At 39.0% G+C, this 16680-nt stretch overlaps 1 protein-coding gene across 1 annotated transcript in view; it reads right to left on the bottom strand.

Moving 5' to 3' along the window:
* Slc30a9 (solute carrier family 30 member 9) overlaps nucleotides 1-16680 on the bottom strand; it is a 55032-nt gene that overhangs the window by 37942 nt on the left and 410 nt on the right. The window contains exon 2 of the mRNA XM_005074357.4: nucleotides 9353-9520. Coding sequence (XP_005074414.1) covers nucleotides 9353-9520 — 168 coding nt within the window. The remainder of the gene's footprint in view (nucleotides 1-9352; nucleotides 9521-16680) is intronic.

The following is a 16680-nucleotide window of genomic DNA, read 5'->3' as shown; positions in this document are numbered from 1 at the left end:
ACCAGTGCCTTACAATTCCCTGCTGTAGACATACAGACTACTGTTATGATAAAGATCTCTTTTCTTTATATGAAGCAGGATCTCACTACAGAGCCCAGAATGGGCTCAAATCCACAATGTTCCTGCCTCAGCCTCTTGAATGAGGAAATTACAGGAGCATACCACCAGCCCAACAAGAAAGTTTGTAAGCAGGATATAAACAACATAAAGGGAAAAATCAGTAAATTAAAACTCAAAATCTATTCAACAAAAGATCCTGTGGGGGTGGGGCTGGAGAGATGGCTCAGCAGTTAAGAGGACTGGCTGCTGCTCTTCAGAGTTTGGTGCCCAGGACAGGGTGGGTGGCTCACAACTGCCTGTAGCGCCAGTATAATGCCAGGATGTGCTATATTATCACCTTGAAAATCACCAAACCACACAAATACACCTCCTCTGGCCCCCCCACAAGCACCTGTACATACATACACACAAATAAAACAATAAATCTTTTCTTTCTTTTTTTTTTTTTTTTTTTGGTTTTACGAGACAGGGTTTCTCTGTATTGTTTTGGAGGCGTCGGTCTAGCCCGGCCTCGAACTCAGAGATCCGCTTGCCTCTGCCTCCCGAGTGCTCGGATTAAAGGCGTGTGCAACCACCACCTGGTAAAACAATAAATCTTTTACAAAGGAAGGAAAAGCTTCAAATAGGAAAAAATTATTTCCAACTAGAGTCACAAGGACTAGTATTAAGACTACTTTAAAACCTCCTCCAGACCAATAAGAAAAAGTTCATTAAAATAAGCATTAGAACAAACATGCATAGAAAAACAATTATGCACTACCATTAGATATATGAAAAAGTGATTATTTCATTAAGTGAATCCAAACAATTCCATTTTATAACTGTTATGCTAGTGAAAATGAAAAAATCACAAAACCCAATCTGGTAAAGGTCCAGAAGGAGGGCTGGAAAGATGGCTCAGAGGTTAAGAGCATTGGCTGCTCTTCCAGAGGTCCTGAGTTCAAGTCCCAGAAACCACATGGTGGCTCACAACCATTTGTAATGATATCTGGTGCCCTTTTCTGGTGTGCAGCGATATATGCAAGCAGAACAGTGTCTACATAATAAATAAATAAATCTTTAAAAAAAATGGTGCAGAAGGCTACTGATGGGAACAGGCACAAGTACCTTCAAAACTATGACCCAGTAAATTCTTCCAGGTCAATAGAGGAAAAAAAAATATCCTTGCACCAGGGCATCAGAGGAGAGGAATGTGGTATTCACAATAACACTCTGTTCTGTTTTAAAACTACAAACAACAAAAGGCCCACCAGCAAAAGAACAAACTGTTGGTCATTTTGTATGCAGTGGTGACAAACATAATAATGGCTATCTTTCTTTAAGTCTCCACTGTGGGCCCAACATTTTTGTTGTATCAACTTCTTTAACTCACACAACAAACACCTTACAGTATATGCTATATTATCACCTTGAAAATCACCAAACCACACAAATACACCAATAATCCAGATAAATCTAACAACAACAAAAAAACCTTAGTGAAAACACAAAAACTCAAAGAATACATGGAAAGCTGCCACAACGAAGTTCAAAACCAGACTAAACTAAGTAATTTAGAATACTCAGTATGCTAAACTATTCCCTTCACTTCCCTTTTGCAAGCTTTATTTACTTATTTATTATGTGAGATGTGTATGCTTTCATGAGTCCATGACCGCTACATGCATGCAGGAGCCTGTGGAATCCAGAAGGGCACCTGGTCCCCTGGAACTGAAATTAAGGCTATGAAGCCACCTGATGGTGCTGATGCTGAATCTGAGTCCTCCACAAGGGCAGCACGTGCTCTTAACCATGAGCCGAATCGCGAGCAATTCCTCATCTAGCCTTTTTAAAACTAATTTTTAAATTTAAATTAGAAACAATCTTATCATCTAGCTTTTTTAAAAACCAAGGTACTAAAGCAAAAAATTCAAGATAATGACTTGAACACACATGGCAAATGCAAATCAGAGCTGGGTGTTATCAAGGAGAAGTTCTTAGGCTGATTAGTAAATTCCAAGATTATAATTTTATTTTCTAACTTTAATATTACAATGTATAAATATATCAAACATATTTAATATATGTATATAAAGATATAAATATAAATACATAAATGTAAAATACATTTTGCAATAAAAACCTCATTCACCCTTAAAACACTTTTCTTTATTAAAACTTCTGACTTCATTCAATAAGAGAATTCCATATTTAAACCATTGCTCAATTGTAGACAATATCTACTCAGCATTCAACTGGTGCTGTGTATTAGCCAATGTACTTATGCGGACTCCTATATTTAGTTCCCACAAAATCACTTTGGCATAGGTATTATTACGAAGAAACTGAAGCAGAGAGAGGTTATAATGTTCTCCAATGTCACACAACTATTTCCTTTTTATGAGGAAGCAGGCAAAGGGGTCCTGTAACTGCACAACAGCTAATATTTAGACATGGAAAGTCAGATTGACACCTAAGACATTTGTATTGGTGTAATGTGCTGTTAATCGTTTTCCTACACTACCTTCTTGTTTACAACAATATCCGATTCAAAAGCAGGCATCTGTGTAGTTAACATTGGGGCAAACAGAAAGGGCTCACAGTGAATGCCACGTGACATGAAAGCCATGGGAACCTCTTGTGGAAAAATGATGCGGCAATGCAAGAGGCGAGCACAGAGACAGAACACCGTGTGGGTTTTCAGCAAAGGCTGAGGCAGAACAGAATCAAGGAAGGGAAACTGCTGGTACAGCTAGAAGATAAACAAAAGAACAAGTCCTGGAGCAGATGACAGAGAGAGAGGACCAGAGTACAAAGGAAGCCTGTGTTTCCACCTCTTAGCAACATGCACGCATTTATAAATGATACGCCGCAGCATTAAATGCAACCATTTGATTGTGGTATTTGCTCCCAGGTTGCTGTCCTTTTTTCTTGGCTTTAATTTTGTATTTCACATTTCCTGCCATCTGTTAGAGTCGATCAATTTTCCATATGTTCCTCCCATCCCACCTTCCAACTGCTGATTTGGAATTTATAAACTTGTATTTCTATTCTCTAATTTAGCACACATAGAATATTTCCTGTAAATCTTTTAGCCATCAGCAAAGTCAGTTGGTATCTCTACTCTCCTCTACAACAAGAAAAATCTTACATACCATTCTAGATTAAAGTTTTAATATTAAATACCAAAAGAACATGGGCTATTTCTATTATTAATGCTTAACTTTATCAACACAATTTATCCATTTCTTGCTGTTCACTGTTTTTCCTATCATACCCTGATTTCCCTGAGTTTATTTTTCAAATAACAGAAATGTCTAATTTAACAATGTTCTTCTTTAATTCTGTGTGGGCTGGTTTGTAACATCCACCTTTATGCACAGTAATGAGCTTATTTTCACCTTAAAATCAGCATGAAATTGCTGAATAAGGTTCAGTTTTCCTCTCGTGATTTCAAAGGTATCAGTCCCAAGGAGCCTTGGTTTTCTGCATACAGTTGATATAAAATGTTTATTTCAAATGAGCAACAACTAGACACACGGGTTCTGGTTTCTCTGTTGGGCAGCTCTAGGATGAATTGTTGCTTGGTTTGGTTTTCCAATCTGGTTTTTCTAGATGTCTCAATGGAGTCTCTTTCTTATCCTACTAAATGGTACTCCAAATATACTTGTGGGATATTCGATCACACTATGAACCCCGAGTTTGTGTTAAATTATAAAATCAACCTTGGTTCAGGGGGCAGAGTCAGCAACCAGCTGACCAGAGGAGCTGGGAATATGGAGAGAGAGACACACAGGAAGGAGAGGGTGAGACTTGAAAATTGTAGCTGCAAACAAGAAGAAAGAGACCAAGAAAAACTACAAGACAGGTGACGTATATGATGATCCCTCTACATGGGATCAGTTGTGAGACTGGATGAGACATGATAAATCCTCATGACTTAAACATGCCATCCTTTTATATGGCATGGATGGAGATTTATATTACAGCTTGGTTTTGCAAACCAAACAGACTAATAAAATTGGCAGATGTCTTTTACCTGCTCAAACAGAAAATCTTGAACTGACTTGTGCATGCCATACATTTCATAGTTCTGTTAATACAGATATGTATGTTACCTTTATACAAAGAAGTTTGTGTGTTTTCAGAAAAAAAAAAAAGATGAGACACCAATGAAGACAAGTAGTCCAGGTGACCCAACCTCACACAATGCCTCTGTTGCAGTTTCCTTAAACGCTACATCCAGACAACTTCAAAGCTGCTAGCTGAGATTGTCCAGCCTCATAGGCTACTCTAGCCAGGACTTCATATAAACTCTGCACTTTCACACTACACAGAGACTGAACAAAAAATAATACAGTTAACGTTCCCAGGATTTGACCATTATCCCAATTTTCTCAGGGTCCACTAAAGATGCTGCTGCCCCCAGATAATAGGAAGTAATTTTAAGAACACAATGCCCACATCCCCAAGAGGTGGGATGGATGGTTATTGGTCATGGGTGTTTGTCATTGTTTATGGGGGGTTGGTTGCAAGTTGTGACTGGTCATGGTCAGGGAAGAAACTAATCAAAGGAGGTTAAGATTCAGGGATCTCTTTCTGAAAAGAAAAAAGGGGGGATATAGGAAGGATAGGATAAAAGGGTACATTGCTGAATCTATTTTTAAACTAAAAAGTAACTTTTAGTCTCATTTACACTGGTATGGAGTTTTGTATACTGATGCAAATTTAAGGTTATTTTTGTTTTAACTTACTACATATATATATGCAGTTTCTGTTCTTGTTTCAGGTTTGTACCTATACAACTCATTTTAAAATGCAAAGTTATAGTCCTTGAAAGCTATTATTACAAACTATTTAGAATAATTAAGGATGTGGGTTAGTATTTAGTTATCTATAACAATCAAACTTGTAGTCAGTCATGTTAGGCCTGTCAAGGTAAAACAGATATAATTTACATAGATAGGTGGTCTCCAAACACTTCATAGACCTGCAGAATATGTCATTTAAGATGTTTTAATAACACAAGGCTTTTCATGACAGTGAAATATGTCTACTCCTAGCAGCACCAATCTACTTCAGAGATGATGATGGGAATCAAAGAACCTCATATGGAGTTTGCTTCCATTGTAGCAAAATTAGCCACTGGACAAGAAACTACCCTTGCCTTAACTGTTGACAGTATGCTGTCCAGATTGGACAAGCAGGATGCAAAAGAAGGTGACTACCAAACTTTGCAAAGACAAGGTAGCAGGGTCCTTCAAAATTCCTGCTAACAGAACAGTCTATTAGATATTCTAGGCTTGTAGGCTGAAGATGGATGCCCCAAAGTTGCAGAGGAACCATGGAGAACTGTTCAGGCAGCCATCTCTCTCTGTCATTTCTATAGTTTTGGAATTTGCTTTTTCTGCACTTCTTGTTTACTCAGGTAGAAATCCTTCTCAGGTCTATGATGGGGATTGAACACTAGATAGTTATACTGTTTTCTTTGTTACCAAATTCAGAAAAGAAACTTACAAAAAAAGAGATGTAAAGTTTATAAGGTTTGGAGACATAAAAGCTTAAGCTATCTAAGAAAATGTTTTTAAATCTAAAAAGATACTTTTAGGCTGGTAATAAGTTATATAGAAAGTGGTTTAGGTATAAAACAATAAAGAATAGAGTTTTTTCTTCAAATTTGCCAAATACAAATGGACTGCACATTGTGAATGTAATTCATACCTGATAATTTTTCTTATTGCATATAGTTTTACTGTGTTTGAGTTAAAACCTTTCCATTTTATTTAGACAAAAGGTGGAAATGTTTTAGGATATAATCTTTTTATCGCTGTGAGGATGGATGTGTCTCTGCCTAAAGCACCTTCTGATTGGTTTAGTAAAGAGCTGAATGGCCAATAGCTAGGCAGGAGAGTAGAGTGGGACTTCCAGGAAGAGAGAAAATCAGAAAGCACCTGAGACATGCAGGATTAAGTCAGTAGATGAAGAAGGAGTCTGTAAGTAAGAAGAAGAGGTAAGGAGCTAAATGGCAGAATGTAGATTAATATAAATAGGTTAACTGAAGTTATAAGAGCTAGTTGGGAAGAAGCCTAAGCAAGTATCTATAATTAATAAGAAGTTTCCATGTCACTCTTTGGGAACTGGTGGTCCAAGGAATGACCAACTTCTTGTATTGGATTTTTCTGGCTTTTTTTTTTTTTTTTTTAGGCAGACTCACTATGTAGATCTGGATGTCCTGGAACTTACTATGTTGACCAGGCTGCCTGTGAACTCACAGAGATCCTACCTCTGTCTCCTATGTGCTGCAATTAACATATGTGCCAAAATTACCAACTGGCTAAGAGTCTACTTGTAATTGAGGAATCTTGTTTTTCTCAAATTCTGAAGACTATTCCCTCTTTAAAAAAAAAAGAAAGAAAAAAGTGTGTGTGGTGTATGTGCACACTGTAATGTGACAGTAGGCACAAGAACAGACATGCACCATGTGGAAGTCAGAGGATAACTTCCACCCTCTTGCTGTTTGCTACTACATGCACCAGACCTACTACCTGCTCCAGGCCTGTGAGCTGGGACTCTCCCATCTCCGCTTCCCATTTTGCTGCAAGCATGCTGGGATCACAGATGCTCTACTGCATCTATCTTTATGTGGGTTCTGGAGATGTGCACTCCAGTCCTCACATTTGATGGGAAGCACTTTATCCAAGGATTAATTTCCTCAGCCCTCCATGATCTCTATAAATGACATTACTTTCCTGTCTTCTCTCTCTTAAATGCCTATGAAATAAAAGCTGGAGCTTCATTCTGTTTTGTTTTGTTCTGTCTGAGACAGCATTTGATCTGGTATAGTACAGGCTAGTCTCAGACTGTAACAATTCTGTCTAAACTAAAATCTGTGAAAACCTTCAGAAACACTACTTTACCCCCACAATGATCATTTAATCAAAGCACATAAAATAAGTTGCTCTCAGATAGAAACTTGTGAATGTTCTCATTATGAACTGTCTAGATGTTACTATATATATATAATGTTATGAAGCACGAACAAGGTTAGTAAATGGATCAAACACATGCATGAATACTTATTTTACAAAACACACCCATCTTAATAAACTCATATTATTTGCTGGTTAAGAATCTTCATAATTTTCACAAATAATCATACGCTATCCATGAATACCTCTAGACATTTGTTTTAAGCTCAAAGTCTGGCTGTTTGCCACACATCTGCTGTCATTAGTAAGATTAAAACTAATTTTACTAAAATTCAAACCATCTGAATGCTCCTTAAAAATTTAAGGATGTCTTAGCAAGCCTCTGCTCCTTAATGAGCTGCTCCTGACTTCACTGTGTGATTTGAATTATTCAAAAGTCAATCTCAAAGTCTTAAGTATATAAATTATCTTTCAATCAAGCAATTACTTGGTATCTATCTGGTAGCTAACAAGGTCTAATTTGGCCTAGGCAAATCTTGAAAAAGAGCCTAAAATAAAACTGTCAATAAACAAATGTATTCCTACTATAAGACAATTAAACTCAAACTTTTATTACAATCCTCAGAGGAAAGAAAACAAAACAACTAATGGATGCCAATGTATAGTGGAACAACATTCGATATTCTTTTCTGAGTTAATGTTTACCTAAGAAAACCACTATATATTTTGCCCCGCATTATGTCATCTCATCAACCATTTTTCCTTTACTGTGTTTTAATAAGTATGCTGGATTCTGGAACTCAGAGACTCATATTTTTATTCCTTCAACCAGTAATAGCCAACTCTTTAAAAATTCAATCAATTGGGCTGGAGAGATGGCTCGGAGGTTAAGAGCACTGACTGTTCTTCCAGAGGTCCTGAGTTCAATTCCCAGCAACCACATGGTGGCTCACAACCATCCGTAATGAGATCTGGTGCCCTCTCCTGACTTGCAGGCATACATGGAGGCAGGATGTTGTATTCATAATAAACAAATAAATAAATCTTTAAAAAAATTCAATCAATCAATTAATTTTGTGTGTGTGTGTGTGTATGCATATATGTGAGTGTACACAAATGTGTTATGACAGGTATGTGGCGGTCAGACGATTTACTAGAATGTCTTACAGACTGTGGTCCCACTAGTCCTACAATGGCTATCTACCAATGGAAGGCCTAAGAATCTAGTAGTAGTCCTCAAGGCTGGTTGTATGAACTGGTCTTCTGAATCCCAAAGAAGTATGCTATAATGCCAGTGAAGGGATGGACTTGCTTCCTTCTTCCATGTCCTTTACATAGGCTGCCAGCAGAAGGTGTGGTCCAGATTAAAGGTGAATCTTCCCACCTCAAAATGTGATCCTCCATCTGCTGCGCAGTGGTGGCACATGCCTTTAATTCCAGCACTTGGAAGACAGAGGCAGGTAGATATCCAAGTTTGAACCAACCTGGTCTACAGAGTGAGTTCCAGGACAGCCAGGGCTATACAGAAAAACCCTGTCTCAAAAAAACCAATACACACACACACACACACACACACACACACACACACACACACACACACACACACACGGTGCATCTTTCCACATCAAAGATTCTGATTAGAAGTGGGTCTCGCTGGCCGTTGGTGGCGCACGCCTTTAATCCCAGCACTCGGGAGGCAGAGGCAGGTGGATCTCTGTGAGTTCGAGGCTGGGCTGGACCGACAGCCTCCAAAACAATACAGAGAAACCCTGTCTCATAAAAACCAAAAAAAAAAAAAAAAAAGTGGGTCTCCCCACTGCAAATGATTTAATTATGAAAAAAAACAAAAACAACCCCCCCAAAAACCCTCAGACGCTTGCCCAGCCATTTGGATTTTAGTTAATTCTAGATACAGTCAAGTTGACAACCAAGAATAGCAATAACAATGAAGGACTTAAAAAAACTATTCAGATGAACCAAAATCTGAACAACAAACATCATGCCATAATCAGAAACCAAATTTTGTGACAAAACAATAAAACATAAAGCCCTAGCAAATTTAAAACAGGAAACACCATTAGGAATGAAAAAAAAGAACCACATATGTAGCAGAGTAAACAAAGCTTACAAACTTTATGCAAATAAACTGGAGAGAGAGAGAGAGAGACAGAGAGACAGAGAGACAGAGAGACTGACTACAGGTGAATGTTGTGTGGAAGTCAAGATAACCTCAAGAGTTGGTCCTCACCTTCCACCTTGGAACATTCTTGTTTGCTGGCACCCTCCTACACACACCCACATCAATTCAGACAGTTTTACAAATAATTTTACACTCTTCCAATCTAGAGGGAATCTTGGAAAGCTTCTCGAAAGTTTACACATACCTGCTTCCTTAGGTGTTGGGAGTTTTTCAGCTCTTGGAGCTTGTGATCCCTGCCCTCCTTTGTGGACATCTGTAGAGTACAACTTGACTCTATTTAGAGTACAAACATGTGGGTGACCATTGGGAACCATGTATGTGAAGCTTCCAAATGTCATTAAATTCTTCCATCCTAACAGGAAAAAAAAATCACTTTAATTTCAAAACAACTCTTAAGCATAGTTAACAAACCAGATGCTTGACTTGAGGCATTTCCTTAGTAATTAAGAATCAAATATTTCAACTTTTTCCTAATTTATAGTGATAGGAAACTTCACTCATATTCAATTATTCCAAAAGGTGGTAATCTGTACAGAACAGATACTCTCTTATTATGTATGCTGGCTGCACTTAAAAAGAAACTGGCATAATATATAGAATAGCAGACTCTGGCTGAGGGAGAGGGTGGTCATGTCACCATTTGGTGACTGCCCCGTACATGAGAATTGTAACTGAGGGAAGAGCAGGAGACACACAGCACTGGAGCTGCTGCATCTTGGTTGACAGTGGCTTTAAGGGGACACCACAATTGCCTCAAGTGACAAAAAATGAACCTCTACTCTCCTGACCTTTTCTTTCACGTATTACTGTGTACACTCAGAATTCCAGCTATTTAGATACGGTCTGTAATTTCTAAGGTCTTACATGGAGCCAGCCATGTCACCAGAGATAACCCAGTGGGCACTGAGAAGCTGACACGGTGGAGGACACAGATCACAGATGGGACCTGACCTTCCATCCTCAGCACCATGGCGGTGGAGGGTACAATGTCTAACTGCTAAAAATGAATTTCCAAAACAATGGTTTTGGTGGGAACTCCTTGATGTCAATGTATTCTTTTGTCTACTTGGCAAACTGCTGTGAGTCCAACGGTGGTTTTGGTTTTATGAATCTATTTCTAAAAGCCAAGTGAGGAAAGTAACGGTAGAGGATTCCTGCACACTGAGACATGTAACCTACCAAACACATCTGGCAAAATACAAGACTCAGGAAACAGGAAGGGGAATTAGGGGCACATAAGAGCAGGGAATGCCCTTTGTCCTGACACTTGGGGAGGCAGGCAGGTAGATCTCCGAGAGTCAAAGGCCAGCCTGTCCCCCTGGGATCTAGTTCACCTTCCTGCTGACTGAGAATTCGAAAATAAATTTCAGAACTAACAAAGTCAAATTTGCCTGTGATAATTTGTGTTTTCCTTAAAAAAAAAAAAAACTCAAATACATTAAAACAACAAATTGCTGGACCGATAGCCTCCAAAACAATACAGAGAAACCCTGTCTCGTAAAAACAAAACAAAACAAAACAAAACAAAAACAAAAACCAAACAAACAAAAACAAATTGTCTAAGCTTATTTAGGGTCAAATGTTTGTAACCTCCAGCTCTGAGGCTCTTCTATCTCCAGTGTGTTGTCTTTTGATCTCCACAAGTGTGCCACGACATGTGTGCTCTTATACCTCCAAATACACATCAGACACAGCCACACAACAGCAATAAATAATTCTCTAAAAAAGTCTTGACCAGTTGTCACAAACATGAGTTTTTTCATTTCTGTGTGAACAGACCCACACTGTACCTGAGATCTCTTTTAACCATTTTTAAAGCTATACAATGTCTTTTTTTCTAATTTGCATTCTTTAAATATTGAATAAACTAAGTTGTTTGTCTGAATTTCTGCCCTGGTAGTTTTCCAGTCTGGGCTTTACTGATTGAATTCACATGGTGGTGTTTAACCTATCCTATGTCCTATAAGTCGTGTTAGTGACAGCTTCTTCTGGCTTCAGCTGCATGTGTAGGATGCCTTGGAAGCGGCAATGAAGCCTCTTTGCGGGCTGGTTATTTTGGGTTGAGACTATACTTTGCTGGGCCCTGACCAGCACAGTAAAAGAAAAAAAAACCTCACCTAATATCTAGTTGTCCTTTTATTTATGACAATGTCTACTGCTATTCAATGCTAGATACATTTATTCATTAGGTGGTCTTAATCGTATCATTTCAATTTTATTACTTCTCCATTCAGTCAGAATATCTTCACACAGAGAAAATGCCTACTCTGTGGTTACGAAGTAAGTAGTACAGTTTAAGTCCGGCTCAGTGCTTACTTCTTCCCTTTATGAACCAATTCCCAAAATAGAACGTGCACTGCCTAACATGCTGCAGAGGTGGCATGCTTTAAGCTTGCACATTTCACTACAATTCCAGATTTTAATGTGAATTGCTGTATCTTCCAATCACTGACCTAAGTAATGCTCAAATGGTCTTATCAATGGCCAGTAGAGGTCGCTTCAAATCCTTCTAACACAGTGTTATTTGTAGTGAGACGTCTACCCCGCCTGCACCCGTGTATCTTAATCTGTGCATCTATAGTTATCTTGGAGGGCCCCCTTGCTAGTTGTTTGGAAACATCCTTAAATTTTAATTTCAATAAAATACCAGGTACTAATTAACAGCTTCCTGTATATCTCTAGCAATAATACACAACTGAAAACTGCTTATAGGGTAAAACTACACAGGTCCACACCTGACTCAATAAAATCAATGTAAAACCTAGCACGGCAGCAGAAAATACAATCAATCATTATGGGATGAATTGCTGAATACATTAATTCAAGCTGGCAAAAATATAGTAAAACTTATTCCCAATCTTAACGCCCTTTCTTCAAGGTGACATCTAAAATGAGTTATACATAGAACACTGGTCTTTAGTTTGGCGTGTGCTGTTCTACCTGAACAGGGCTTTCTCGTTGCTGTACACCTAAGGGCTGTTTTCATCTAAGTTGTAGGACTCCTGGGATCTTACAGGGTTAGTCACAACAAAAGGGGCCTACTTACAAGTCTTTGCTTTTCTTACTGTTACAGCTCCTGTAGCTCCTATTAGTTCACTGCTTGCTGTCTCCAGTCTAGTTTGTCATCTACTTACTTACTTACTTTGGCTTTCACTTTGAGACTAAGAATAATTTTTTTTAAAAAGCCTATTTTCTTCCCTGCAAATTGACAATGCAGTCTATTATATGTAACACCTGCAATAAAAACTAACAAAAGGCCATCTTGTAGTTGGGGTTCGTTTCTAGCTAATTTTAGGGCTTGAGTGGAGTGTAGTGTGTCTTCTACATATCAGTCTCCTTACCTAAGAGACTGTAATTTGGAGTTTCTTCCTTCCAAATTACAAAGCAATGTTTAAAACTAATAATTGCATGGCTGGGGAGATGGCTCAATGATTAAGATTAGCTTTTCTTACAAAGGATCTGGGTTCAATTCCCAGTACCTACATGGTAGCTCAAAATCAACTGTAACCCCAGACCCAGAGTATCCAACACCCTTCTCTGGCATCCTTAGGAATGAGGTACACATGCAGTAATTACACAGACATACACGTAGGCAAAACAAGCACACACATAAAAAGTAACTTTTTAAAAACTAAGCAGTTGGACTAGCTGACATTTAATCAATGAAGTGCTTGTCTTCTCAGCATGGAAACCTGACTTCAATCACCAGGACACACATAAAAAGCCGGACATCGGCTAGAGAGGCGATCTAAGACGATCCCCAGGACTCACTCGGTCATTGTCTCTAAAATAAACAAGCAAACAAACAACAACAAAACTAAGGTGGATGGTAACCGAAGAAAGACAACCAAGGCTGTCCTCTGGCCTCACACACACACAGAATCAAACGCATGAGGGTTTTGTGGGTTTGTTTGTTTGTTTTTTCCTGAGACAGAGCTTCTCTGTGTAACAGCCCTAGCTATCCTCAAACTGACAGAGATCTGCCAAAGTGCTGGGACTAAAGGCATGTGCTACCTACCACACCTGGCTCTTTAGATATTCTTAATAAAAAATTCCCATCTTACAATGTTGTATGAAAAGGGAAGACTAACTCAATATGGTTTCAATCATTAAAAATGTACTTGATAGCAGGCATGGTGGTATACACCTTTAATCCCAGCACTTGTAAAGGCAGAGACAGGAGGATCTCTGTGAGTTTCAGTCTGGACTACATAGTGAGTTCCAGAACATCCAGAGCTATGCAGAGAGACCCCCAACTCAAACAAACAGAAGCAGTGTAAAATAAAAATAAAAAAAAAGAAGAAACTAGCCGGGCGTTGGTGGCACACGCCTTTAATCCCAGCACTCGGGAGGCAGAGGCAGGCGGATCTCTGTGAGTTCGAGGCTAGCCTGGTCTACAAAGTGAGCTCCAGGACAGCCTCCAAAGCCACAGAGAAACCCTGTCTCGAAAAACCAAAAAATAAATAAATAAAAAATAAAAAAATAAAAAAAGAAGAAACTAAAATATCAGTAACCTATCTGGAGCTTCATTAAGATCTTATTGGAGACAAAACAGATGGCACAGTGGTTAAGACAACTTCTAGAGGACCCGGGTTCAATACCCAGTATTCACACAGCAGCTAACAATCTAAAATTCCAGTTCCAGTGGATGTAATCAATACCCTCTTGTGGCTTCCAGGAGCACTACACACATATAATGCACAGACAAACATGCAGGCAAAACACTCAGACACATGAGAACTTTAAAATAGTCAATTTATTAACTATTATCAACAGATCTTATTAACAGCACTGTCACAATTTGTGACCGTCTGTGGAACAGTAACACCCAGTAGGCCCAGTTTACTTGTATCCTTTCTGGTAGCCAACAGGACAGGGAAGCCCTGCCTACACTCTAGCAAGCAAAGGCGTGAGCAAGACGGAGTCGCCCAGCCCAGGAGAGTAGGACTGATAGGGTTTGAACACAAGGTCTGGAAAGCCCCACCACCCCACCCCTGCTTTTTCTTTTTTTTAAAGAAGGCAATAAGGGCACATATTGACCACTCCCTGCACAACATCTTGGATTACATCTCTACGGTCTTGCTTAATGACTTCAGCGGGTGTAAGAAAAGTAGAAACAGTCTGCAGTCCCAAGACAGGGGACAGAGACAGGAAGATCAAAAGTCCCAGGTCAGCCTAGGCTAAATGTTGAGACCCTGTTTCAAAAAGATGGGGTGGGAGTAATATCAATAAAAGCATCTAACATAATATAAATACTGTAACTATAAATACATTTCCAATTTATTAGTATAGTAATGAACCGAAATACACCTCTCAATATGTATTTGTTTAACATAAATCATTTTAAGTACAATTGTTAGGTCAAAGGCACAAATCTCTTAAAGTTCCTTTTATAGAGAGAACAACTACCTCCTAAAATAATGTTCAGTTCTGCTGCAAATCAGTACAAGAGAGTTCCTGCATCTCCCATAAAGTTATTGTATCCTTAGTAAGAAAATCTTAAGGGGCTGAAGAAATGGCTCAGCAGCTAAGTACTGCAAATGCTAGTAATCCAAGCTCTAAGTGATTCAATGCCTTCTGTTGGCTTCCATGTACACACAAGCACACATACCCACACATACATGTGCATATACTGACACATACACTAAAATATTTAGACGAAGAAAGAGAAAACTTAGCCAATGCAAGACAGGCAGTGAGCAGTAAAACCCTTTAAACATACATAGCCACACTTCTTAATGTCTGCAGAACAATTCTGCACTTCTACATGCTATTAAACTTCCATTTATTCCCTTTGTCCAATTTGATATTGCTATGTACAGTAGTCTGTCAAACTTCTTTATAACTAGAAATACTAACTATACTATACAATAGACATACTGAGTATGGTCAGTCCAAAGTGTGATGGGTTGTAAGTGTGCAATACACACTGGGTTCTGAAGACAACGCAAAACAGGAAACAGCTTGATTTTTTAAAATTATATGTCAGAACATTTTTATATACTAGGTAAAGTATATTAATCTATTTTTACTTTTAAAATGTGGCTAACAGGAGTTGGAGGGATGGCTCAGGAGTTAAGAGCACTGGCTGCTCTTCCAGAGGACCCAGGTTCAATTCCCAGCACCCACATGGCAGCTCACAACTGTCTGTAATTCCAGTCCCTGGGGGATCTGGCACTCTCACAGACATATGTGTAGGCAAAACATCGATGCACACAAAATAAAAGTAAATAATTTTTCAAAAAATATGGCTACTAAACAATGCAAAACTACATTATGTGGCTCAGCTCTTTAATAGGCTTTTTTCTTTGCCTTCAGAGGGTTCTCAACTTTAAGTATTTGTATCAGTCAGTAGTTTCCTCCACTATTCTTTTCTGTTGTTTTGTTTAGTTTTTCAAGACAGGGTTTCTCTGTGTAGGCTTGGATGTCCTGGAACTCACTCTGTAGACCAGGCTGGCTTCGAACAGAGATCTTCCTGCCCCTGCTGGGACTACACACCCGCACCGCCATGTCTGGCCTCCTCTGTTTATCCTTTAGAAGCCTTAACTAGACAAGCAAGCATTCTAGAAGCAGAAGCTAAGCTTTAATTCTTCTGAAAGAAAATCATCTGAGCTTCAAATGGTTTTCCTGGCAGTATGCATCCAACTGAAATAGCACTTTTTCCAAATGATCATTAAATTTAAACACAGTTATGACTGCTCTCTCAAATACTGTGACAAAACTTCCACAAAGGTGACACTTTTAATCTATAGGGTTTTAAGCGTAAAAACATTCAAACTGTTTGTAGTAGTAAACATCCTGCCTAACGAACTTTGACAAGCCATCTTTATATGGATGAGACAGGTAATTATTATCTGTGTTGCACAGATGAGGCAGAGCATAACATCTTGGGCCTGGTGACAGCTCCATAGAGTACACTACTTCACTGTGACCAACACTGAAGGGGCAATCTGGACAAGAGCCACTATATGAATTTCAGTGTAACATCCCCAATTTTACTTGAGGTTTCAGAACAGAGCATATAAGCAAACGATTCATTCTATTCTAAAGACAATCGGGCATATTGGCAATATGGGAAAACTCCATAGCTACAGTTTTCTGCCACTAACAAAAACCCTAAAAAAAAAAAAAGGGTTATTGCAATAAATTCATTTGCAATCTTGGGAGCCATCTTTTATATTTACTACAAATAAGATACGAATATATTCTGCCTTATTTGCACAGCACAGGCACCTGTTACCGCTTTTACCACTCAAAAGCCTGAAAGGCGACAGCTTTTGACTTCCACTCAAAAGTTTTTAAAGCCTGAATGTTCGGGAGACGTTTCTGTAAACACTCTTTGCAACAACAGCGCAGGAGTGTCTCACTCAACCTAAGAGGCAGGTAAAACGGCGGCGGCGAACTCAGGGAACCCTCCAAGTTGCTGGGATCCGCCATGCCCCACGGTCTGTTGGGGTCACCGTGGGTCACGGCGATTCGCGACAAGCCCTCCGGTCTGGTGGTCCGCCTCGG

This window comes from Mesocricetus auratus, unplaced genomic scaffold (genome assembly GCF_017639785.1).
Source record: "Mesocricetus auratus isolate SY011 unplaced genomic scaffold, BCM_Maur_2.0 Super-Scaffold_100006, whole genome shotgun sequence".
Lineage (NCBI taxonomy): Eukaryota > Metazoa > Chordata > Mammalia > Rodentia > Cricetidae > Mesocricetus > Mesocricetus auratus.
The sequence above is the reverse complement of the archived record's forward strand: the minus strand, read 5'-3'. Positions and strand labels throughout refer to the sequence as shown.